The sequence below is a fragment of the Muntiacus reevesi genome, assembly GCF_963930625.1.
Source record: "Muntiacus reevesi chromosome 9 unlocalized genomic scaffold, mMunRee1.1 SUPER_9_unloc_2, whole genome shotgun sequence".
NCBI classification, from domain to species: Eukaryota; Metazoa; Chordata; class Mammalia; order Artiodactyla; family Cervidae; genus Muntiacus; species Muntiacus reevesi.
This window is the reverse complement of record NW_027077796.1, coordinates 511,804-535,649: the sequence shown is the minus strand read 5'-3', so window position 1 is coordinate 535,649 and position 23,846 is coordinate 511,804. Positions and strand designations below refer to the sequence as shown.

General features: G+C 64.6%; 1 protein-coding gene across 1 annotated transcript in view; it reads right to left on the bottom strand.

The window, feature by feature from the left end:
- LOC136155122 (uncharacterized) overlaps positions 1–23,846 on the bottom strand; it is a 67,869-nt gene that overhangs the window by 18,940 nt on the left and 25,083 nt on the right. Inside the window, exons 2-5 of the mRNA XM_065917031.1 lie at positions 22,294–22,446; positions 19,556–19,708; positions 6,172–6,324; positions 4,978–5,070 (exon numbers count right to left, since the gene is read on the bottom strand). Of these exons, the coding sequence (XP_065773103.1) occupies positions 4,978–5,070; positions 6,172–6,324; positions 19,556–19,708; positions 22,294–22,446 (552 nt within the window). The remainder of the gene's footprint in view (positions 1–4,977; positions 5,071–6,171; positions 6,325–19,555; positions 19,709–22,293; positions 22,447–23,846) is intronic.

Genomic DNA, 23,846 nt, shown 5'->3' with positions numbered 1-23,846 from the left:
CTGGAACCGGCTGGAACCGGTTTGAACCGGTTTAAACCGGCTGGAACCGGCTGGAACCGGTTTGAACCGGCTGGAACCGGCTGGAACCGGTTTGAACCGGTTTAAACCGGTTTGAACCGGCTGGAACCGGCTGGAACCGGCTGGAACCGCCTAAAACCGGTTTTTTCCGGCTGGAACTGGCTGGAACCGGCTGGAACCGGCTGGTACCGGCTCGAACCGGCTAGAATCGGCTGGAACGGGATGGAACCGGCTGGAACCGGCTGGAACAGGCTGGCTCGCTGGCTGGCACTGGGTGGGAGGCTGGGAGGCTGGGAGGCTGGCTGGGAGGCTGGGAGGCTGGCTGGGAGGCTGGGAGAATGGGAGGCTGGCTGGGAGGCTGGGAGGCTGGGAGTCTTGGAGGCTGGGAGGCTGGCTGGGAGGCTGGGAGGCTGGGAGGCTGGGAGGCTGGGAGGCAGTAAGGCTGGCTGGGAGGCTGGCTGGGAGGCTGGCTGGCTTGCGGGCTGGTGGGCTGGCTGGCTGTGAGGCTGGCTGTCTGGGAGGCTGGGAGGCTGGCTGGGAGGCTGGAAGGCTGGGAGTCTGGGAGTCTGGGAGGCTAGGAGTCTAGGAGGCTGGCTGGGAGGCTGGGAGGCTGGCTGGGAGGCTGGCTGGGAGGCTGGGAGCCTGGGAGGCTGGGAGGCTGGGAGGCTGGGAGGCTGGGAGGCTGGCTGGGAGGCTGCCTGGGAGGCTGGCTGGCTGGCGGGCTGGCTGGCTGGCTGGCTGGCTGGGAGGCTGGCTGAGAGGATGGCTGGCTTGTTGGCTGGACCGGCTGGACTATCTGGAAGCGGCTGGAACCGGTTGGAACCGGTTGGAACTGGCTGGAACCGGCTGGAACCGGTTTAAACCGGTTGGAACCGGTTGGAACCGGCTATCACCGGCTGGAACCGGTTTTTTCCAGCTGGAACTGGCTGGAACCGGCTGGAAACGGCTGGGACCGGTTTGAACCGGTTTAAACCGGTTTGAAGCGGCTGGAACCGGCTGGAACCGGTTTGAACCGGTTTAAACCGGTTTGAACCGGCTAAAACCGGCTGGAACCGGTTTCAACCGGCTGGAACCGGCTGTAACCGCCTGAAACCGGCTGGAACAGGCTAGTACCGGCTGAAACCGGTTTTTTCCAGCTGGAACTGGCTGGAACCGGCTGGAACCGGCTGGTACCGGCTCGAACCGGCTAGAATCGGCTGGAACGGGATGGAACCGGCTGGAACCGGCTGGAACAGGCTGGCTCGCTGGCTGGCACTGGGTGGGAGTCTTGGAGGCTGGGAGGCTGGCTGGGAGGCTGGGAAAATGGGAGGCTGGCTGGGAGGCTGGGAGGCTGGGAGTCTTGGAGGCTGGGAGGCTGGCTGGGAGGCTGGGAGGCTGGGAGGCTGGGAGGCTGGGAGGCAGGGAGGCTGGCTGGGAGGCTGGCTGGGAGGCTGGCTGGCTGGCGGGCTGGCTGGCTGGCTGGCTGGCTGGGAGGCTGGCTGAGAGGATGGCTGGCTGGTTGGCTGGACCGGCTGGACCACCTGGAAGCGGCTGTAACCGGTTTGAACCGGTTTAAGCCGGCTGGAACCGGCTGGAACCGGATGGAACCGGTTTGAACCGGTTTAAACCGGCTGGAACCGGCTGGAACCGGCTGGAACCGGTTTGAACCGGTTTTAACCGGCTGGAACCGGCTGGAACCGGTTTGAACCGGATTAAACCGGTTTGAACCGGCTGGAACCGGCTGGAACCGGTTTGAACCGGATTAAACCGGTTTGAACCGGCTGGAACCGGCTGGAACCGGTTTGAACCGGCTGGAACCGGCTGTAACCGCCTGAAACCGGCTGGAACAGGCTGGAACCGGCTGGAGCTAGCTTGAACCGGCTGGAACCGGCTGGAACCGGCTTGACCCGGCTGGAAACGGCTGGAACCGGTTTGAACCGGCTGGAACCGGCTTTAACCGCCTGAAACCGGCTGGAACAGGCTAGAACCGGCTGAAACCGGTTTGAACCGGCTGGAACGGGCTGGAACCGCCTGAAACCGGCGGGAACCGCCTGGAACCGGCTGGAACCCGTTTGAACCGGCTGGAACGGGCTGGAACCGGCTGGAACCGGTTTGAAGCGGTTTAAACCGGCTGGAACCGGCTGGAACCGGCTGGAACCGGTTTGAACCGGTTTAAACCGGCTGGAACCGGCTGGAGCTAGCTTGAACCGGCTGGAACCGGGTGGAACCGGCTTGACCCGCCTGGAACCGGTTTGAACCGGTTTAAATCGGTTTGAACCGGCTGGAACCGGCTGGAACCGGCTGGAACCGGTTTGAACCGGTTTAAACCGGTTTGATCCGGCTGGAACCGGCTGCAACCGGCTGGAACAGGCTGGAACCGGTTTGAACCGGCTGGAACCGGCTGTAACCGCCTGAAACCGGCTGGAACAGGCTAGAACCGGCTGGAACCGGCTGGAGCTAGCTTGAACCGGCTGGAACCGGCTGGAACCGGCTTGACCCGGCTGGAAACGGCTGGAACCGGTTTGAACCGGCTGGAACCGGCTGTAACCGCCTGAAACCGGCTGGAACAGGCTAGAACCGGCTGAAACCGGTTTGAACCGGCTGGAACGGGCTGGAACCGCCTGAAACCGGCGGGAACCGCCTGGAACCGGCTGGAACCCGTTTGAACCGGCTGGAACGGGCTGGAACCGGCTGGAACCGGTTTGAAGCGGTTTAAACCGGCTGGAACCGGCTGGAACCGGCTGGAACCGGTTTGAACCGGTTTAAATCGGCTGGAACCGGCTGGAGCTAGCTTGAACCGGCTGGAACCGGGTGGAACCGGCTTGACCCGCCTGGAACCGGTTTGAACCGGTTTAAATCGGTTTGAACCGGCTGGAACCGGCTGGAACCGGCTGGAACCGGTTTGAACCGGTTTAAACCGGTTTGATCCGGCTGGAACCGGCTGCAACCGCCTGGAACAGGCTGGAAACGGTTTGAACCGGCTGGAACCGGCTGTAACCGCCTGAAACCGGCTGGAACAGGCTAGAACCGGCTGGAACCGGTTTTTTCCACCTGGAACTGGCTGGAACCGGCTGGAACCGGCTGGGACCGGTTTGAACCGGTTTAAACCGGTTTGAAGCGGCTGGAACCGGCTGGAACCGGCTGCAACCGGCTGGAACCGGCTGGAACCGGTTTGAACCGGTTTGAACCGGCTGGAACCGGCTGGAACCGGTTTAAACCGGCTGGAACCGGTTTGAACAGGTTTAAACCGGTTTGAACCGGCTGGCACCGGCTGGAACCTGTTTGAACCGGTTTAAACCGGTTTGAACCGGCTGGAACCGGCTGGAACCGGCTGGAACCGCCTGAAACAGGCTGGAACAGGCTAGAACCGGCTGGAACCGGCTGGAGCTAGCTTGAACCGGCTGGAACCGGCTGTAACCGGATTGACCCGGCTGGAACCGGTTTGAACCGGTTTAAACCGGCTTGAACCGGTTTGAACCGGTTTAAACCGGCTGGAACCGGCTGGAACCGGCTGGAACCGGCTGGTACCGGCTCGAACCGGCTAGAATCGGCTGGAACCGGATGGAACCGGCTGGAACCGGCTGGAACAGGCTGGCTCGCTGGCTGGCACTGGCTGGGAGGCTGGGAGGCTGGGAGGCTGGCTGGGAGGCTGGGAGGCTGGCTGGGAGGCTGGGAGAATGGGAGGCTGGCTGGGAGGCTGGGAGGCTGGGAGTCTTGGAGGCTGGGAGGCTGGCTGGTAGGCTGGGAGACTGGGAGCTGGGAGGCTGGGCGGATTGGAGGCTGGGAGCCTGGCTGGGAGGCTGGCTGTGAGGCTGGCTGTCTCGCTGGCTGGTTGGCTGGGAGGCTGGGAGGCTGGGAGGCTGGGAGGCTGGCTGTGATGCTACCTGGGAGGCTGGCTTGATGGCTGGCTTGCTGGCTGGCTGGGAGGCTGGGTGGCTGGGAGGCTGGCATGGAGGCTGGCTGGGAGGCTGGGAGGCTGGGAGGCTGGCTGGGAGGCTGGCACGGAGGCTGGGAGGCTGGGACGCTGGGAGGCTGGGAGGCTGGGAGGCTGGCTGGGAGGCTGGCTGGGAGGCTGGCTGGCTGGCTGGCTGGCTGGCATGCCGGCTGGGAGGCTGGGAGCCTGGGAGGCTGGTTGGGAGGCTGGGAGGCTGGAAGGTTGGGAGGCTGGGAGACTGGCTGGGGGCTGGCTGGCTGGTGGGCTGGCTGGCTGGTAGGCTGGCTGTCTGGGAGGCTGGCAGGCTGGCTTGGAGACTGGAAGGCTGGGAGTCTGGGAGTCTGGGAGGCTAGGAGTCTAGGAGGCTGGCTGGGAGGCTGGGAGGCTGGCTGGGAGGCTGGCTGGGAGGCTGGGAGGCTGGGAGGCTGGGAGGCTGGCTGGGAGGCTGCCTGGGAGGCTGGCTGGCTGGCGGGCTGGCTGGCTGGCTGGCTGGCTGGGAGGCTGGCTGAGAGGATGGCTGGCTTGTTGGCTGGACCGGCTGGACTATCTGGAAGCGGCTGGAACCGGTTGGAACCGCTTGGAACCGGCTGGAACCGGCTGGAACCGGCTGGAACCGGTTTGAACCGGTTTAAACCGGTTTGATCCGGCTGGAACCGCCTGCAACCGGCTGGAACCGGCTGTAACCGGTTTGAACCGGTTTGAACCGGTTTAAACCGGCTGGAACCGGCTGGAACCGGTTTGAACCGGCTGGAACCGGCTGGAACCGGTTTGAACCGGTTTAAACCGGTTTGAACCGGCTGGAACCGGCTGGAACCGGCTGGAACCGGTTTGAACCGGTTTAAACCGGTTTGATCCGGCTGGAACCGCCTGCAACCGTGGGAGGCTGGGAGGCTGGGAGGCTGGCTGGGAGGCTGCCTGGGAGGCTGGCTGGCTGGCGGGCTGGCTGGCTGGCTGGCTGGGAGGCTGGCTGAGAGGATGGCTGGCTGGTTGGCTGGACCGGCTGGACCACCTGGAAGCGGCTGGAACCGGCTTGAACCGTCTGGAACCGCCTGAAACCGGCTGGAACAGGCTAGAACCGGCTGGAACCGGCTGGAACCGGCTGGAACCGGCTGGTACTGGCTCGAAACGGCTAGAATCGGCTGGAACCGGATGGAACCGGCTGAAACCGGCTGGAACAGGCTGGCTCGCTGGCTGGCACTGGCTGGGAGGCTGGGAGGCTGGGAGGCTGGCTGGGAGGCTGGGAGGCTGGCTGGGAGACTGGGAGAATGGGAGGCTGGCTGGGAGGCTGGGAGGCTGGGAGTCTTGGAGGCTGGGAGGCTGGCTGGGAGGCTGGGAGCTGGGAGGCTGGGCGGATTGGAGGCTGGGAGCCTGGCTGGGAGGCTGGCTGTGAGGCTGGCTGTCTCGCTGGCTGGTTGGCTGGCTGGCTGGGAGGCTGGGAGGATGGGAGCCTGGCTGTGATGCTGCCTGGGAGGCTGGCTGGCTGGCTGGCTTGCTGGCTGGCTGGGAGGCTGGGTGGCTGGGAGGCTGGCATGGAGGCTGGCTGGGAGGCTGGGAGGCTGGGAGGCTGGCTGGGAGGCTGGCACGGAGGCTGGGAGGCTGGGACGCTGGGAGGCTGGGAGGCTGGGAGGCTGGCTGGGAGGCTGGCTGGGAGGCTGGCTGGCTGGCTGGCTGGCTGGCATGCCGGCTGGGAGGCTGGGAGGCTGGGAGGCTGGTTGGGAGGCTGGGAGGCTGGAAGGTTGGGAGGCTGGGAGACTGGCTGGGGGCTGGCTGGCTGGTGGGCTGGCTGGCTGGGAGGCTGGCTGTCTGGGAGGCTGGCAGGCTGGCTTGGAGCCTGGAAGGCTGGGAGTCTGGGAGTCTGGGAGGCTAGGAGTCTAGGAGGCTGGCTGGGAGGCTGGGAGGCTGGCTGGGAGGCTGGCTGGGAGGCTGGGAGCCTGGGAGGCTGGGAGGCTGGGAGGCTGGCTGGGAGGCTGCCTGGGAGGCTGGCTGGCTGGCTGGCAGGCTGGGAGGCTGGCTGAGAGGATGGCTGGCTTGTTGGCTGGACCCGCTGGAACACCTGGAAGCGGCTGGAACCGGTTTGAACCGGTTTAAGCCGGCTGGAACCAGCTTGAACCGGCTGGAACCGGCTGGAACCGGTTTGAACCGGTTTAAACCGGCTGGAACCGGCTGGAACCGGCTGGAACCGGCTGGAACCGGTTTGAACCGGTTTAAACCGGCTGGAACCGGCTGGAACCGGTTTGAACCGGTTTAAACCGGCTGGAACCGGCTGGAACCGGCTGGAACCGCCTGAAATCGGCGGGAACCGCGTGGAACCGGCTGGAACCGGCTTGAACCGTTTTTTTCCGGCTGGAACTGGCTGGAACCGGCTGGAACCGGCTGGTACCGGCTCGAACCGGCTAGAATCGGCAGGAACCGTATGGAACCGGCTGGAACAGGCTGAAACAGGCTGGCTCGCTGGCTGGCACTGGCTGGGAGGCTGGGAGGCTGGGAGGCTGGGAGTCTGACTGGGAGGCTGCCTGGGAGGCTGGCTGGCTGGCGGGCTGGCTGGCTGGCTGGCTGGCTGGGAGGCTGGCTGAGAGGATGGCTGGCTGGTTGGCTGGACCGGCTGGAACACCTGGAAGCGGCTGGAACCGGCTGGAACCGGCTGGAACCGGCTTGACCTGGCTGGAACCGGCTGGAACCGGCTGGAACCGGTTTGAAGCGGTTTAAACCGGCTGGAACCGGCTGGAACCGGCTGGAACCGGTTTGAACCGGTTTAAACCGGCTGGAACCGGCTGGACCTAGCTTGAACCGGCTGGAACCGGGTGGAACCGTGTTGACCCGGCTGGAACCGGTTTGAACCGGTTTAAACCGGCTGGAACCGGCTGGAACCGGTTTGAACCGGTTTAAATCGTTTTGAACCGGCTGGAACCGGCTGGAACCGGCTGGAACCGGTTTGAACCGGTTTAAACCGGTTTGATCCGGCTGGAACCGGCTGCAACCGGCTGGAACCGGCTGGAACCGGTTTGAACCGGTTTGAACTGGTTTGATCCGGCTGGAACCGGCTGGAACCGGTTTGAACCGGTTTAAACCGGCTGGAACCGGCTGGAACCGGTTTGAACCGGCTGGAACCGGCTGGAACCGGCTGGAACCGGCTGGAACCGGTTTAAACCGGCTGGAACCGGCTGGAACCGGTTTGAACCGGTTTAAACCGGTTTGAACCGGCTGGAACCGGCTGGAACAGGTTTGAACCGGTTTAAACCGGTTTGAACCGGCTGAAACCGGCTGGAACCGGTTTGAACTGGTTTAAACCAGTTTCAACCGGCTAGAACCGGCTGAAACCGGCTGCAACCGGTTTGAACTGGTTTAAACCAGTGTCAACCGGCTAGAACCGGCTGGAACCGGTTTGAACCGGCTGGAACCGGCTGGAACCGGCTGGAACCGGTTTGAACCGGTTTAAACCGGTTTGAACCGGCAGGAACCGGCTGGAACCGCCTGGAACCTGTTTGAACCGGTTTAAACCGGCTGGAACCGGCTGGAACCGGCTGGAACCGGTTTGAACCGGTTTAAACCGGCTGGAACCGGCTGGAACCGGTTTAAACCGGCTGGAACCGGTTTGAACCGGTTTAAACCGGTTTGAAACGGCTGGAACAGGCTGGAACCGGTTTGAACCGGTTTAAACCGGTTTGATCCGGCTGTAACCGCCTGCAACCGGCTGTAACCGGCTGGAACCGGTTTGAACCGGTTTGAACCGGTTTAAACCGGCTGGAACCGGCTGGAACAGGTTTGAACCGGTTTAAACCGGCTGGAACCGGCTGGAACCGGTTTGAACCGGCTGACATCGGCTGGAACCGGTTTGAACCGGTTTAAACCGGTTTGAACCGGCTGGAACCGGCTGGAACCGGCTGGAACCGCCTGAAACCGGCTGGAACAGGCTAGAACCGCCTGGAACCGGCTGTAGCTAGCTTGAACCGGCTGGAACCGGCTGTAACCGCCTGAAACCGGCTGGAACAGGCTAGAACCGGCTGGAACCGGTTTTTTCCAGCTGGAACTGGCTGGAACCGGCTGGAAACGGCTGGGACCTGTTTGAACTGGTTTAAACCGGTTTGAAGCGGCTGGAACCGGCTGGAACCGGCTGGAACCGGCTGGAACCGGTTTAAACCGGCTGGAACCGGCTGGAACCGGCTGGAACCGGTTTGAACCGGTTTAAACCGGCTGGAACCGGCTGGAACCGGTTTGAACCGGATTAAACCGGTTTGAACCGGCTGGAACCGGCTGGAATCGGCTGGAACCGGTTTGAACCGGCTGGAACCGGCTGTAACCGCCTGAAACCGGCTGGAACAGGCTAGAACCGGCTGGAACCGGCTGGAGCTAGCTTGAACCGGCTGGAACCGGGTGGAACCGGCTTGACCCGGCTTGAACCGGCTGGAACCGGTTGGAACCGGCTGGAACCGGCTGGAACCGCCTGAAACCGGCGGGAACCGCCTGGAACCGGCTGGAACCCGTTTGAACCGGCTGGAACCGGCTGGAACCGGCTGGAACCGGTTTGAAGCGGTTTAAACCGGCTGGAATCGGCTGGAACCGGCTGGAACCGGTTTGAACCGGTTTAAACCGGCTGGAACCGGCTGGAGCTAGCTTGAACCGGCTGGAACCGGATGGAACCGGCTTGACCCGGCTGGAACCGGTTTGAACCGGTTTAAATCGGTTTGAACCGGCTAGAACCGGCTGGAACCGGCTGGAACCGGTTTGAACCGGTTTAAACCGGTTTGATTCGGCTGGAACCGGCTGCAACCGGCTGGAACAGGCTGGAACCGGTTTGAACCGGCTGGAACCGGCTGTAACCGCCTGAAACCGGCTGGAACAGGCTAGAACCGGCTGGAACCGGTTTTTTCCAGCTGGAACTGGCTGGAACCGGCTGGAACCGGCTGGGACCGGTTTGAACCGGTTTCAACCGGTTTGAAGCGGCTGGAACCGGCTGGAACCGGCTGCAACCGGCTGGAACCGGCTGGAACCGGTTTGAACCGGTTTGAACCGGCTGGAACCGGCTGGAACCGGTTTAAACCGGCTGGAAACGGCTGGAACGGGTTTGAACAGGTTTAAACCGGTTTGAACCGGCTGGCACCGGCTGGAACCTGTTTGAACCGGTTTAAACCGGTTTGAACCGGCTGGAACCGGCTGGAACCGGCTGGAACCGCCTGAAACAGGCTGGAACAGGCTAGAACCGGCTGGAACCGGCTGGAGCTAGCTTGAACCGGCTGGAACCGGCTGGAACCGGCTTGACCCGGCTGGAACCGGTTTAAACCGGCTGGAACCGCCTGGAACCGGCTGGAACCGGTTTGAACCGGTTTAAACCGGCTGGAACCGGCTGGAACCGGTTTGAACCGGATTAAACCGGTTTGAACCGGCTGGAACCGGCTGGAATCGGCTGGAACCGGTTTGAACCGGCTGGAACCGGCTGTAACCGCCTGAAACCGGCTGGAACAGGCTAGAACCGGCTGGAACCGGCTGGAGCTAGCTTGAACCGGCTGGAACCGGGTGGAACCGGCTTGACCCGGCTGGAACCGGCTGGAACCGGTTGGAACCGGCTGGAACCGGCTGTAATCGCCTGAAACCGGCTGGAACAGGCTAGAACCGGCTGAAACCGGTTTGAACCGGCTGGAACGGGCTGGAACCGCCTGAAACCGGCGGGAACCGCCTGGAACCGGCTGGAACCCGTTTGAACCGGCTGGAACCGGCTGGAACCGGCTGGAACCGGTTTGAAGCGGTTTAAACCGGCTGGAATGGGCTGGAACCGCCTGGAACCGGTTTGAACCGGTTTAAACCGGCTGGAACCGGCTGGAGCTAGCTTGAACCGGCTGGAACCGGATGGAACCGGCTTGACCCGGCTGGAACCGGTTTGAACCGGTTTAAATCGGTTTGAACCGGCTAGAACCGGCTGGAACCGGCTGGAACCGGTTTGAACCGGTTTAAACCGGTTTGATCCGGCTGGAACCGGCTGCAACCGGCTGGAACAGGCTGGAACCGGTTTGAACCGGCTGGAACCGGCTGTAACCGCCTGAAACCGGCTGGAACAGGCTAGAACCGGCTGGAACCGGTTTTTTCCAGCTGGAACTGGCTGGAACCGGCTGGAACCGGCTGGAACCGGCTGGAACCGGTTTGAACCGGTTTCAACCGGCTGGAACCGGCTGGAACCGGTTTAAACCGGCTGGAACCGGTTTGAACCGGTTTAAACCGGTTTGAAACGGCTGGAACAGGCTGGAACCGGTTTGAACCGGTTTAAACCGGTTTGATCCGGCTGTAACCGCCTGCAACCGGCTGTAACCGGCTGGAACCGGTTTGAACCGGTTTGAACCGGTTTAAACCGGCTGGAACCGGCTGGAACAGGTTTGAACCGGTTTAAACCGGCTGGAACCGGCTGGAACCGGTTTGAACCGGCTGACATCGGCTGGAACCGGTTTGAACCGGTTTAAACCGGTTTGAACCGGCTGGCACCGGCTGGAACCTGTTTGAACCGGTTTAAACCGGTTTGAACCGGCTGGAACCGGCTGGAACCGGCTGGAACCGCCTGAAACAGGCTGGAACAGGCTACAACCGGCTGGAACCGGCTGGAGCTAGCTTGAACCGGCTGGAACCGGCTGGAACCGGCTTGACCCGGCTGGAACCGGTTTGAACCGGTTTAAACCGGCTTGAACCGGTTTGAACCGGTTTAAACCGGCTGGAACCGGCTGGAACCGGCTGGAAGCGGCTGGATCCGGCTCGAACCGGCTAGAATCGGCTGGAACCGGATGGAACCGGCTGGAACCGGCTGGAACAGGCTGGCTCGCTGGCTGGCACTGGCTGGGAGGCTGGGAGGCTGGGAGGCTGGCTGGGAGGCTGGGAGGCTGGCTGGGAGGCTGGGAGAATGGGAGGCTGGCTGGGAGGCTGGGAGGCTGGGAGTCTTGGAGGCTGGGAGGCTGGCTGGGAGGCTGGGAGGCTGGGAGCTGGGAGGCTGGGCGGATTGGAGGCTGGGAGCCTGGCTGGGAGGCTGGCTGTGAGGCTGGCTGTCTCGCTGGCTGGTTGGCTGGCTGGCTGGGAGGCTGGGAGGATGGGAGCCTGGCTGTGATGCTGCCTGGGAGGCTGGCTGGCTGGCTGGCTTGCTGGCTGGCTGGGAGGCTCGGTGGCTGGGAGGCTGGCATGGAGGCTGGCTGGGAGGCTGGGAGGCTGGGAGGCTGGCTGGGAGGCTGGCACGGAGGCTGGGAGGCTGGGACGCTGGGAGGCTGGGAGGCTGGGAGGCTGGCTGGGAGGCTGGCTGGGAGGCTGGCTGGCTGGCTGGCTGGCTGGCATGCCGGCTGGGAGGCTGGGAGGCTGGGAGGCTGGTTGGGAGGCTGGGAGGCTGGAAGGTTGGGAGGCTGGGAGACTGGCTGGGGGCTGGCTGGCTGGTGGGCTGGCTGGCTGGGAGGCTGGCTGTCTGGGAGGCTGGCAGGCTGGCTTGGAGGCTGGAAGGCTGGGAGTCTGGGAATCTGGGAGGCTAGGAGTCTAGGAGGCTGGCTGGGAGGCTGGGAGGCTGGCTGGGAGGCTGGGAACCTGGGAGGCTGGGAGGCTGGGAGGCTGGCTGGGAGGCTGCCAGGGAGGCTGGCTGGCTGGCGGGCTGGCTGGCTGGCTGGCTGGCTGGGAGGCTGGCTGAGAGGATGGCTGGCTTGTTGGCTGGACCGGCTGGACTATCTGGAAGCGGCTGGAACCGGTTGGAACCGGTTGGAACCGGCTGGAACCGGCTGGAACCGGCTGGAACCGGTTTGAACCGGTTTAAACCGGTTTGATCCGGCTGGAACCGCCTGCAACCGGCTGGAACCGGTTTGAACCGGTTTGAACCGGTTTAAACCGGCTGGAACCGGCTGGAACCGGCTGGAACCGGTTTGAACCGGTTTAAACCGGTTTGAACCGGCTGGAACCGGCTGGAACCGGCTGGAACCGGTTTGAACCGGTTTAAACCGGCTGGAACCGGCTGGAACCGGTTTGAACCAAATGGAACCGGCTGGAACCGGCTGGAACCGGTTTGAACCGGCTGGAACCGGCTGGAACCGGCTGGAACCGGTTTGAACCGGTTTAAACCGGTTTGAACCGGCTGGAACCGGCTAGAACCGGTTGGAACCGCTTTAAACCGGCTGGAACCGGCTGGAACCGGCTGGACCCGGATGGAACCGGTTTGAACCGGCTGGAACCGCCTGGAAGCGGTTTAAACTGGCTGGAACCGGCTGTGACCGCCTGAAACCGGCTTGAACAGGCTAGAACCGGCTGGAACCCGCTGTAACCGGCTGGAACCGGCTGGTATCGGCTCGAACCGGCTAGAATCGGCTGGAACCGGATGGAACCGGCTGGAACCGGCTGAAACAGGCTGGCTCGCTGGCTGGCACTGGCTGGGAGGCTGGGAGGCTGGGAGGCTGGGAGGCTGGGAGGCTGGCTGTGAGGCTGCCTGGGAGGCTGGCTGGCTGGCGGGCTGGATGGCTGGCTGGCTGGCTGGGAGGCTGGCTGAGAGGATGGCTGCCTGGTTGGCTGGACCGGCTGGACCACCTGGAAGCGGCTGGAACCGGCTTGAACCGTCTGGAACCGGCTTGACCCGGCTGGAACCGGCTGGAACCGGTTTGAACCGGCTGGAACCGGCTGGAACCGGCTGGAACCAGTTTTTTCCGCCTGGAACTGGCTGGAACCGGCTGGAACCGGCTGGTACCGGCTCGAACCGGCTAGAATCGGCTGGAACCGGATGGAACCAGCTGGAACCGGCTGGAACAGGCTGGCTCGCTGGCTGGCACTGGCTGGGAGGCTGGGAGGCTGGGAGGCTGGCTGGGAGGCTGGGAGGCTGGCTGGGAGGCTGGTAGAATGGGAGGCTGGCTGGGAGGCTGGGAGGCTGGGAGTCTTGGAGGCTGGGAGGCTGGCTGGGAGGCTGGGAGCTGGGAGGCTGGGCGGATTGGAGGCTGGGAGCCTGGCTGGGAGGCTGGCTGTGAGGCTGGCTGTCTCGCTGGCTGGTTGGCTGGCTGGCTGGGAGGCTGGGAGGATGGGAGCCTGGCTGTGATGCTGCCTGGGAGGCTGGCTGGCTGGCTGGCTTGCTGGCTGGCTGGGAGGCTGGGTGGCTGGGAGGCTGGCATGGAGGCTGGCTGGGAGGCTGGGAGGCTGGGAGGCTGGCTGGGAGGCTGGCACGGAGGCTGGGAGGCTGGGACGCTGGGAGGCTGGGAGGCTGGGAGGCTGGCTGGGAGGCTGGCTGGGAGGCTGGCTGGCTGGCTGGCTGGCTGGCATGCCGGCTGGGAGGCTGGGAGGCTGGGAGGCTGGTTGGGAGGCTGGGAGGCTGGAAGGTTGGGAGGCTGGGAGACTGGCTGGGGGCTGGCTGGCTGGTGGGCTGGCTGGCTGGGAGGCTGGCTGTCTGGGAGGCTGGCAGGCTGGCTTGGAGGCTGGAAGGCTGGGAGTCTGGGAGTCTGGGAGGCTAGGAGTCTAGGAGGCTGGCTGGGAGGCTGGGAGGCTGGCTGGGAGGCTGGCTGGGAGGCTGGGAGCCTGGGAGGCTGGAAGGCTGGGAGGCTGGGAGGCTGGGAGGCTGGGAGGCTGGGAGGCTGGCTGGGAGGCTGCCTGGGAGGCTGGCTGGCTGGCGGGCTGGCTGGCTGGCTGGCTGGCTGGGAGGCTGGCTGAGAGGATGGCTGGCTTGTTGGCTGGACCGGCTGGACTATCTGGAAGCGGCTGGAACCGGTTGGAACCGGTTGGAACCGGCTGGAACCGGCTGGAACCGGTTTGAACCGGCTGGAAAGGGCTGGAACCGCCTGAAACAGGCTGGAACAGGCTAGAACCGGTTTAAACCGGTTTGAACCGGCTGGAACCGGCTGGAACCGGCTGGAACCGGCTGGAACCGGTTTGAACCGGCTGGAACCGGCTGGAACCGGTTTGAACCGGTTTAAACCGGTTGGAACCGGCTGGAACCGGCTGGAACCGGTTTGAACCGGTTTAAACCGGCTGGAACCGGCTGGAACCGGTTTGAACCGGCTGGAACCGGCTGGAACCGGCTGGAACCGGTTTGAACCGGTTTAAACCGGTTTGAACCGGCTGGAACCGGCTGAAACCGGCTGGAACCGGTTTGAACCGGTTTAAACCGGCTGGAACCGGCTGGAACCGGCTGGAACCGGCTGGAACCGGTTTGAACCGGTTTAAACCGGCTGGAACCGGCTGGAACCGGTTTGAACCGGCTGGAACCGGCTGGAACCGGCTGGAACCGGTTTGAACCGGTTTAAACCGGTTTGAACCGGCTGGAACCGGCTGGAACCGGTTTGAACCGGCTGGAACCAGCTGGAACCGGTTTAAACCGGCTGGAACTGGCTGGAACCGGCTGGAATCGGCTGGAACCGGTTTGAACCGGCTGGAACCGGCTGGAACCGGTTTAAACCGGCTGGAACCGGCTGGAACCGGCTGTAACCGCCTGAAACAGGCTGGAACAGGCTAGAACCTGCTGGAACCGGCTGGAACCGGCTGGAAACGGATGGAACCGGCTGGAACCGGCTGAAACAGGCTGGCTCGCTGGCTGGCACTGGCTGGGAGGCTGGGAGGCTGGGAGGCTGGGAGGCTGGGAGGCTGGGAGTCTTGGAGGCTGGGAGGCTGGCTGGGAGGCTGGGAGGCTTGGAGCTGGGAGGCTGGGCGGATTGGAGGCTGGGAGCCTGGCTGGGAGGCTGGCTGTGAGGCTGGCTGTCTCGCTGGCTGGTTGGCTGGCTGGCTGGGAGGCTGGGAGGATGGGAGGCTGGCTGTGATGCTGCCTGGGAGGCTGGCTGGCTGGCTGGCTTGCTGGCTGGCTGGGAGGCTGGGTGGCTGGGAGGCTGGCATGGAGGCTGGCTGGGAGGCTGGGAGGCTGGGAGGCTGGCTGGGAGGCTGGCACGGAGGCTGGGAGGCTGGGACGCTGGGAGGCTGGGAGGCTGGGAGGCTGGCTGGGAGGCTGGCTGGGAGGCTGGCTGGCTGGCTGGCTGGCTGGCATGCCGGCTGGGAGGCTGGGAGGCTGGGAGGCTGGTTGGGAGGCTGGGAGGCTGGAAGGTTGGGAGGCTGGGAGACTGGCTGGGGGCTGGCTGGCTGGTGGGCTGGCTGGCTGGGAGGCTGGCTGTCTGGGAGGCTGGGAGGCTGGCTGGGAGGCTGGAAGGCTGGGAGTCTGGGAGTCTGGGAGGCTAGGAGTCTAGGAGGCTGGCTGGGAGGCTGGGAGGCTGGCTGGGAGGCTGGCTGGGAGGCTGGGAGCCTGGGAGGCTGGGAGGCTGGGAGGCTGGGAGGCTGGGAGGCTGGGAGGCTGGCTGGGAGGCTGCCTGGGAGGCTGGCTGGCTGGCGGGCTGGCTGGCTGGCTGGCTGGCTGGGAGGCTGGCTGAGAGGATGGCTGGCTTGTTGGCTGGACCGGCTGGACTATCTGGAAGCGGCTGGAACCGGTTGGAACCGGCTGGAACCGGCTGGAACCGCTTTGAACCGGTTTAAACCGGTTTGAACCGGCTGGAACCGGCTGGAACCGGCTGGAACCGGTTTGAACCGGTTTAAACCGGCTGGAACCGGCTGGAACCGGCTGGAACCGGCTGGTACCGGTTTGAACCGGTTTAAACCGGTTTGAACCGCCTGAAACCGGCTGGAACAGGCTAGTACCGGCTGGAACCGGTTTTTTCCAGCTGGAGCTGGCTGGAACCGGCTGGAACCGGCTGGTACCGGCTCGAACTGGCTAGAATCGGCTGGAACGGGATGGAACCGGCTGGAACCGGCTGGAACAGGCTGGCTCGCTGGCTGGCACTGGGTGGGAGTCTGGGAGGCTGGGAGGCTGGCTGGGAGGCTGGGAGAATGGGAGGCTGGCTGGGAGGCTGGGAGGCTGGGAGTCTTGGAGGCTGGGAGGCTGGCTGGGAGGCTGGGAGGCTGGGAGGCTGGGAGGCAGGGAGGCTGGCTGGGAGGCTGGCTGGCTGGCGGGCTGGCTGGCTGGCTGGCTGGCTGGGAGGCTGGCTGAGAGGATGGCTGGCTGGTTGGCTGGACCGGCTGGACCACCTGGAAGCGGCTGGAACCGGTTTGAACCGGTTTAAGCCGGCTGGAACCGGCTGGAACCGGCTGGAACCGGCTGGAACCGGTTTGAACCGGTTTAAACCGGCTGGAACCGGCTTGAACTGGCTGGAACCGGTTTGAACCGGTTTAAACCGGCTGGAACCGGCTGGAACCGGTTTGAACCGGATTAAACCGGTTTGAACCGGCTGGAACCGGCTGGAACCGGTTTGAACCGGCTGGAAACGGCTGTAACCGCCTGAAACCGGCTGGAACAGGCTAGAACCGGCTGGAACCGGCTGGAGCTAGCTTGAACCGGCTGGAACCGGCTGGAACCGGCTTGACCCGGCTGGAACCGGCTGGAACCGGTTTGAACCGGCTGGAACCGGCTGTAACCGCCTGAAACCGGCTGGAACCCGTTTGAACCGGCTGGAACCGGCTGGAATCGGTTTGAAGCTGTTTAAACCGGCTGGAACCGGCTGGAACCGGCTGGAACCGGTTTGAACCGGTTTAAACCGGCTGGAACCGGCTGGAGCTAGCTTGAACCGGCTGGAACCGGGTGGAACCGGCTTGACCCGGCTGGAACCGGTTTGAACCGGTTTAAATCGGTTTGAAACGGCTGGAACCGGCTGGAACCGGCTGGAACCGGTTTGAACCGGTTTAAACCGGTTTGATCTGGCTGGAACCGGCTGCAACCGGCTGGAACAGGCTGGAACCGGTTTGAACCGGCTGGAACCGGCTGTAACCGCCTGAAACCGGCTGGAACAGGCTAGAACCGGCTGGAACCGGTTTTTTCCAGCTGGAACTGGCTGGAACCGGCTGGAACCGGCTGGGACCGGTTTGAACCGGTTTAAACCGGTTTGAAGCGGCTGGAACCGGCTGGAACCGGCTGCAACCGGCTGGAACCGGCTGGAACCGGTTTGAACCGGTTTGAACCGGCTGGAACCGGCTGGAACCGGTTTAAACCGGCTGGAACCGGCTGGAACCAGTTTGAACCGGTTTAAACCGGTTTGAACCGGCTGGAACCGGCTGCAACGGGCTGGAACCGGCTGGAACCGGTTTGAACCGGTTTGAACCGGCTGGAACCGGCTGGAACCGGTTTAAACCGGCTGGAACCGGCTGGAACCGGTTTGAACCGGTTTAAACCGGTTTGAACCGGCTGGAACCGGCTGCAACCGGCTGGAACCGGCTGGAACCGGTTTGAACCGGCTGGAACCGGCTGGAACCGGTTTAAACCGGTTTGAACCGGCTGGAACCGGCTGGAACCGGCTGGAACCGGCTGGAGCTAGCTTGAACCGGCTGGAACCGGCTGGAACCGGCTTGACCCGGCTGGAACCGGTTTGAACCGGAACCGGCTGGAACCGGCTGGAACCGGCTGGTACTGGCTCGAACCGGCTAGAATCGGCTGGAACCGGCTGGAACAGGCTGGCTCGCTGGCTGGCACTGGCTGGGAGGCTGGGAGGCTGGGAGCCTGGCTGGGAGGCTGGGAGGCTGGCTGGGAGGCTGGGAGAATGGGAGGCTGGCTGGGAGGCTGGCACGGAGGCTGGGAGGCTGGGACGCTGGGAGGCTGGGAGGCTGGGAGGCTGGGAGGCTAGGAGTCTAGGAGGCTGGCTGGGAGGCTGGGAGGCTGGCTGGGAGGCTGGCTGGGAGGCTGGGAGTCTTGGAGGCTGGGAGGCTGGCTGGGAGGCTGGGAGGCTGGGAGCTGGGAGGCTGGGCGGATTGGAGGCTTGGAGCCTGGCTGGGAGGCTGGCTGTGAGGCTGGCTGTCTCGCTGGCTGGTTGGCTGGCTGGCTGGGAGGCTGGGAGGATGGGAGCCTGGCTGTGATGCTGCCTGGGAGGCTGGCTGGCTGGCTGGCTTGCTGGCTGGCTGGGAGGCTGGGTGGCTGGGAGGCTGGCATGGAGGCTGGCTGGGAGGCTGGGAGGCTGGGAGGCTGGCTGGGAGGCTGGCACGGAGGCTGGGAGGCTGGGACGCTGGGAGGCTGGGAGGCTGGGAGGCTGGCTGGGAGGCTGGCTGGGAGGCTGGCTGGCTGGCTGGCTGGCTGGCATGCCGGCTGGGAGGCTGGGAGGCTGGGAGGCTGGTTGGGAGGCTGGGAGGCTGGAAGGTTGGGAGGCTGGGAGACTGGCTGGGGGCTGGCTGGCTGGTGGGCTGGCTGGCTGGGAGGCTGGCTGTCTGGGAGGCTGGCAGGCTGGCTTGGAGGCTGGAAGGCTGGGAGTCTGGGAGGCTAGGAGTCTAGGAGGCTGGCTGGGAGGCTGGGAGGCTGGCTGGGAGGCTGGCTGGGAGGCTGGGAGCCTGGGAGGCTGGGAGGCTGGGAGGCTGGGAGGCTGGGAGGCTGGCTGGGAGGCTGCCTGGGAGGCTGGCTGGCTGGCTGGCTGGCTGGCTGGCTGGCTGGCTGGGAGGCTGGCTGAGAGGATGGCTGGCTTGTTGGCTGGACCGGCTGGACTATCTGGAAGCGGCTGGAACCGGTTGGAGCCGGTTGGAACCGGCTGGAACCGGTTGGAACCGGTTTGAACCGGTTTAAACCGGTTTGATCCGGCTGGAACCGCCTGCAACCGGCTGGAACCGGCTGGAACCGGTTTGAACCGGTTTGAACCGGTTTAAACCGGCTGGAACCGGCTGGAACCGGTTTGAACCGGTTTAAACTGGTTTGAACCGGCTGGAACCGGCTGGAACCGGTTTGAACCGGTTTAAACCGGCTGGAACCGGCTGGAACCGGTTTGAACCGGCTGGAACCGGCTGGAACCGGCTGGAACCGGTTTGAACCGGTTTAAACCGGTTTCAACCGGCTAGAACCGGCTGGAACCGGTTTGAACAGGCTGGAACCGGCTGTAACCGCCTGAAACCGGCTGGAACAGGCTAGAACCGGCTGGAACCGGTTTGAACCGGTTTGAACCGGTTTAAACCGGCTGGAACCGGCTGGAACCGGTTTGAAACGGTTTAAACCGGCTGGAACCGGCTGGAACCGGTTTGAACCGGCTGGAACCGGCTGGAACCGGCTGGAACCGGTTTGAACCGGCTGGAACCGGCTGGAACCGGCTGGAACCGGTTTGAACCGGTTTAAACCGGTTTGAACCGACTGGAACCGGCTGGAACCGGTTTGAACCGGCTGGAACCGGCTGGAACCGGTTTAAACCGGCTGGAACCGGCTGGAACCGGCTGGAACCGGCTGGAACCGGTTTGAACCGGCTGGAACCGGCTGGAACCGGCTGTAACCGCCTGAAACCGGCTGGAACAGGCTAGAACCGGCTGGAACCGGCTGGAACCGGCTGGAACCGGCTGGTACCGGCTCGAAACGTCTAGAATCGGCTGGAACCGGATGGAACCGGCTGGAACCGGCTGAAACAGGCTGGCTCGCTGGTTGGCACTGGCTGGGAGGCTGGGAGGCTGGGAGGCTGGGAGGCTGGGAGGCTGGGAGGCTGGCTGGGAGGCTGCCTGGGAGGCTGGCTGGCTGGCGGGCTGGCTGGCTGGCTGGCTGGCTGGGAGGCTGGCTGAGAGGATGGCTGGCTGGTTGGCTGGACCGGCTGGACCACCTGGAAGCGGCTGGAACCGGTTTGAACTGGTTTAAGCCGGCTGGAACTGGCTGGAACCGGCTGGAACCGGCTAGAACAGGTTTGAACCGGTTTAAACCGGCTGGAACCGGCTGGAACCGATTTGAACCGGTTTAAACCGGCTGGAACCGGCTGGAACCGGCTGGAACCGCCTGAAATCGGCGGGAACCGCGTGGAAACGGCTGGAACCGGCTGGAACCGTTTTTTTCCGGCTGGAACCGGCTGGAACCGGCTGGAACCGGCTGGTACCGGCTCGAACCGGCTAGAATCGGCAGGAACCGTATGAAACCGGCTGGAATAGGCTGAAACAGGCTGGCTCGCTGGCTGGCACTGGCTGGGAGGCTGGGAGGCTGGGAGGCTGGGAGGCTGGCTGGGAGGCTGCCTGGGAGGCTGGCTGGCTGGCGGGCTGGCTGGCTGGCTGGCTGGCTGGGAGGCTGGCTGAGAGGATGGCTGGCTGGTTGGCTGGACCGGCTGGAACACCTGGAAGCGGCTGGAACCGGCTGGAACCGGCTGGAACCGGCTTGACCCGGCTGGAACCGGCTGGAACCGGTTTGAAGCGGCTGGAACCGGCTGGAACCGGCTGGAACCGGTTTAAACCGGCTGGAACCGGCTGGAACCGGTTTGAACCGGTTTAAACCGGTTTGAACCGGCTGGAACCGGCTGCAACCGGCTGGAACCGGCTGGAACCGGTTTGAACCGGTTTGAACCGGCTGGAACCGGCTGGAACCGGTTTAAACCGGCTGGAACCGGCTGGAACCGGTTTGAACCGGTTTAAACCGGTTTGAACCGGCTGGAACCGGCTTGACCCGGCTGGAACCGGCTGGAACCGGTTTGAACCGGCTGGAACCGGCTGGAACCGGTTTAAACCGGTTTGAACCGGCTGGAACCGGCTGGAACCGGCTGGAACCGGCTGGAGCTAGCTTGAACCGGCTGGAACCGGCTGGAACCGGCTTGACCCGGCTGGAACCGGTTTGAACCGGTTTAAACCGGCTTGAACCGGTTTGAACCGATTTAAACCGGCTGGAACCGGCTGGAACCGGCTGGAACCGGCTGGTACTGGCTCGAACCGGCTAGAATCGGCTGGAACCGGCTGGAACAGGCTGGCTCGCTGGCTGGCACTGGCTGGGAGGCTGGGAGGCTGGGAGGCTGGCTGGGAGGCTGGGAGGCTGGCTGGGAGGCTGGGAGGCTGGGAGTCTTGGAGGCTGGGAGGCTGGCTGGGAGGCTGGGAGGCTGGGAGCTGGGAGGCTGGGCGGATTGGAGGCTGGGAGCCTGGCTGGGAGGCTGGCTGTGAGGCTGGCTGTCTCGCTGGCTGGTTGGCTGGCTGGCTGGGAGGCTGGGAGGATGGGAGCCTGGCTGTGATGCTGCCTGGGAGGCTGGCTGGCTGGCTGGCTTGCTGGCTGGCTGGGAGGCTGGGTGGCTGGGAGGCTGGCATGGAGGCTGGCTGGGAGGCTGGGAGGCTGGGAGGCTGGCTGGGAGGCTGGCACGGAGGCTGGGAGGCTGGGACGCTGGGAGGCTGGGAGGCTGGGAGGCTGGCTGGGAGGCTGGCTGGGAGGCTGGCTGGCTGGCTGGCTGGCTGGCATGCCGGCTGGGAGGCTGGGAGGCTGGGAGGCTGGTTGGGAGGCTGGGAGGCTGGAAGGTTGGGAGGCTGGGAGACTGGCTGGGGGCTGGCTGGCTGGTGGGCTGGCTGGCTGGGAGGCTGGCTGTCTGGGAGGCTGGCAGGCTGGCTTGGAGGCTGGAAGGCTGGGAGTCTGGGAGTCTGGGAGGCTAGGAGTCTAGGAGGCTGGCTGGGAGGCTGGGAGGCTGGCTGGGAGGCTGGCTGGGAGGCTGGGAGCCTGGGAGGCTGGGAGGCTGGGAGGCTGGGAGGCTGGGAGGCTGGCTGGGAGGCTGCCTGGGAGGCTGGCTGGCTGGCTGGCTGGCTGGCTGGCTGGCTGGCTGGGAGGCTGGCTGAGAGGATGGCTGGCTTGTTGGCTGGACCGGCTGGACTATCTGGAAGCGGCTGGAACCGGTTGGAACCGGTTGGAACCGGATGGAACCGGTTGGAACCGGTTTGAACCGGTTTAAACCGGTTTGATCCTGCTGGAACCGCCTGCAACCGGCTGGAACCGGCTGGAACCGGTTTGAACCGGTTTGAACCGGTTTAAACCGGCTGGAACCGGCTGGAACCGGTTTGAACCGGTTTAAACCGGTTTGAACCGGCTGGAACCGGCTGGAACCGGCTGGAACCGGTTTGAACCGGTATAAACCGGCTGGAACCGGCTGGAACCGGTTTGAACCGGCTGGAACCGGCTGGAACCGGTTTAAACCGGCTGGAACCGGCTGGAACCGGCTGGAACCGGCTGGAACCGGTTTGAACCGGCTGGAACCGGCTGGAACCGGCTGTAACCGGCTGGAACCGGCTGTAACCGCCTGAAACCGGCTGGAACAGGCTAGAACCGGCTGGAACCGGCTGGAACCGGCTGGAACCGGCTGGTACCGGCTCGAAACGTCTAGAATCGGCTGGAACCGGATGGAACCGGCTGGAACCGGCTGAAACAGGCTGGCTCGCTGGTTGGCACTGGCTGGGAGGATGGGAGGCTGGGAGGCTGGGAGGCTGGGAGGCTGGGAGGCTGGCTGGGAGGCTGCCTGGGAGGCTGGCTGGCTGGCGGGCTGGCTGGCTGGCTGGCTGGCTGGGAGGCTGGCTGAGAGGATGGCTGGCTGGTTGGCTGGACCGGCTGGACCACCTGGAAGCGGCTGGAACCGGTTTGAACCGGTTTAAGCCGGCTGGAACCGGCTGGAACCGGCTGGAACCGGCTGGAACCGGTTTGAACCGGTTTAAACCGGCTGGAACCGGCTGGAACCGATTTGAACCGGTTTAAACCGGCTGGAACCGGCTGGAACCGGCTGGAACCGCCTGAAATCGGCGGGAACCGCGTGGAACCGGCTGGAACCGGCTGGAACCGTTTTTTTCCGGCTGGAACTGGCTGGAACCGGCTGGAACCGGCTGGTACCGGCTCGAACCGGCTAGAATCGGCAGGAACCGTATGAAACCGGCTGGAACAGGCTGAAACAGGCTGGCTCGCTGGCTGGCACTGGCTGGGAGGCTGGGAGGCTGGGAGGCTGGGAGGCTGGCTGGGAGGCTGCCTGGGAGGCTGGCTGGCTGGCGGGCTGGCTGGCTGGCTGGCTGGCTGGGAGGATGGCTGAGAGGATGGCTGGCTGGTTGGCTGGACCGGCTGGAACACCTGGAAGCGGCTGGAACCGGCTGGAACCGGCTGGAACCGGCTTGACCCGGCTGGAACCGGCTGGAACCGGTTTGAGCCGGCTGGAACCGGCTGGAACCGGCTGGAACCGGTTTGAAGCGGTTTAAACCGGCTGGAACCGGCTGGAACCGGCTGGAACCGATTTGAACCGGTTTAAACCGGCTGGAACCGACTGGACCTAGCTTGAACCGGCTGGAACCGGGTGGAACCGGCTTGACCCGGCTGGAACCGGTTTGAACCGGTTTAAACCGGCTGGAACCGGCTGGAACCGGCTGGAACCGGTTTGAACCGGTTTAAACCGGTTTAATCCGGCTGGAACCGCCTGCAACCGGCTGGAACCGGCTGGAACCGGTTGGAACCGGTTTGAACCGGTTTAAACCGGCTGGAACCGGCTGGAACCGGTTTGAACCGGTTTAAACCGGTTTGAACCGGCTGGAACCGGCTGGAACCGGCTGGAACCGCCTGAAACCGGCTGGAACAGGCTAGAACCGGCTGGAACTGGCTGTACTAGCTTGAACCGGCTGGAACCGGCTGTAACCGCCTGAAACCGGCTGGAACAGGCTAGAACCGGCTGGAACCGGTTTTTTCCAGCTGGAACTGGCTGGAACCGGCTGGAAACGGCTGGGACCGGTTTGAACCGGTTTAAACCGGTTTGAAGCGGCTGGAACCGGCTGGAACCGGTTTGAACCGGTTTAAACCGGTTTGAACGGGCTAAAACCGGCTGGAAGCGGTTTGAACCGGCTGGAACCGGCTGTAACCGCCTGAAACCGTCTGGAACAGGCTAGTACCGGCTGGAACCGGTTTTTTCCAGCTGGAACTGGCTGGAACCGGCTGGAACCGGCTGGTACCGGCTCGAACCGGCTAGAATCGGCTGGAACGGGATGGAACCGGCTGGAACCGGCTGGAACAGGCTGGCTCGCTGGCTGGCACTGGGTGGGAGGCTGGGAGGCTGGGAGGCTGGCTGGGAGGCTGGGAGAATGGGAGGCTGGCTGGGAGGCTGGGAGGCTGGGAGACTTGGAGGCTGGGAGGCTGGCTGGGAGGCTGGGAGGCTGGGAGGCTGGGAGGCTGGGAGGCAGGGAGGCTGGCTGGGAGGCTGGCTGGGAGGCTGGCTGGCTGGCGGGCTGGCTGGCTGGCAGGCTGGCTGGGAGGCTGGCTGAGAGGATG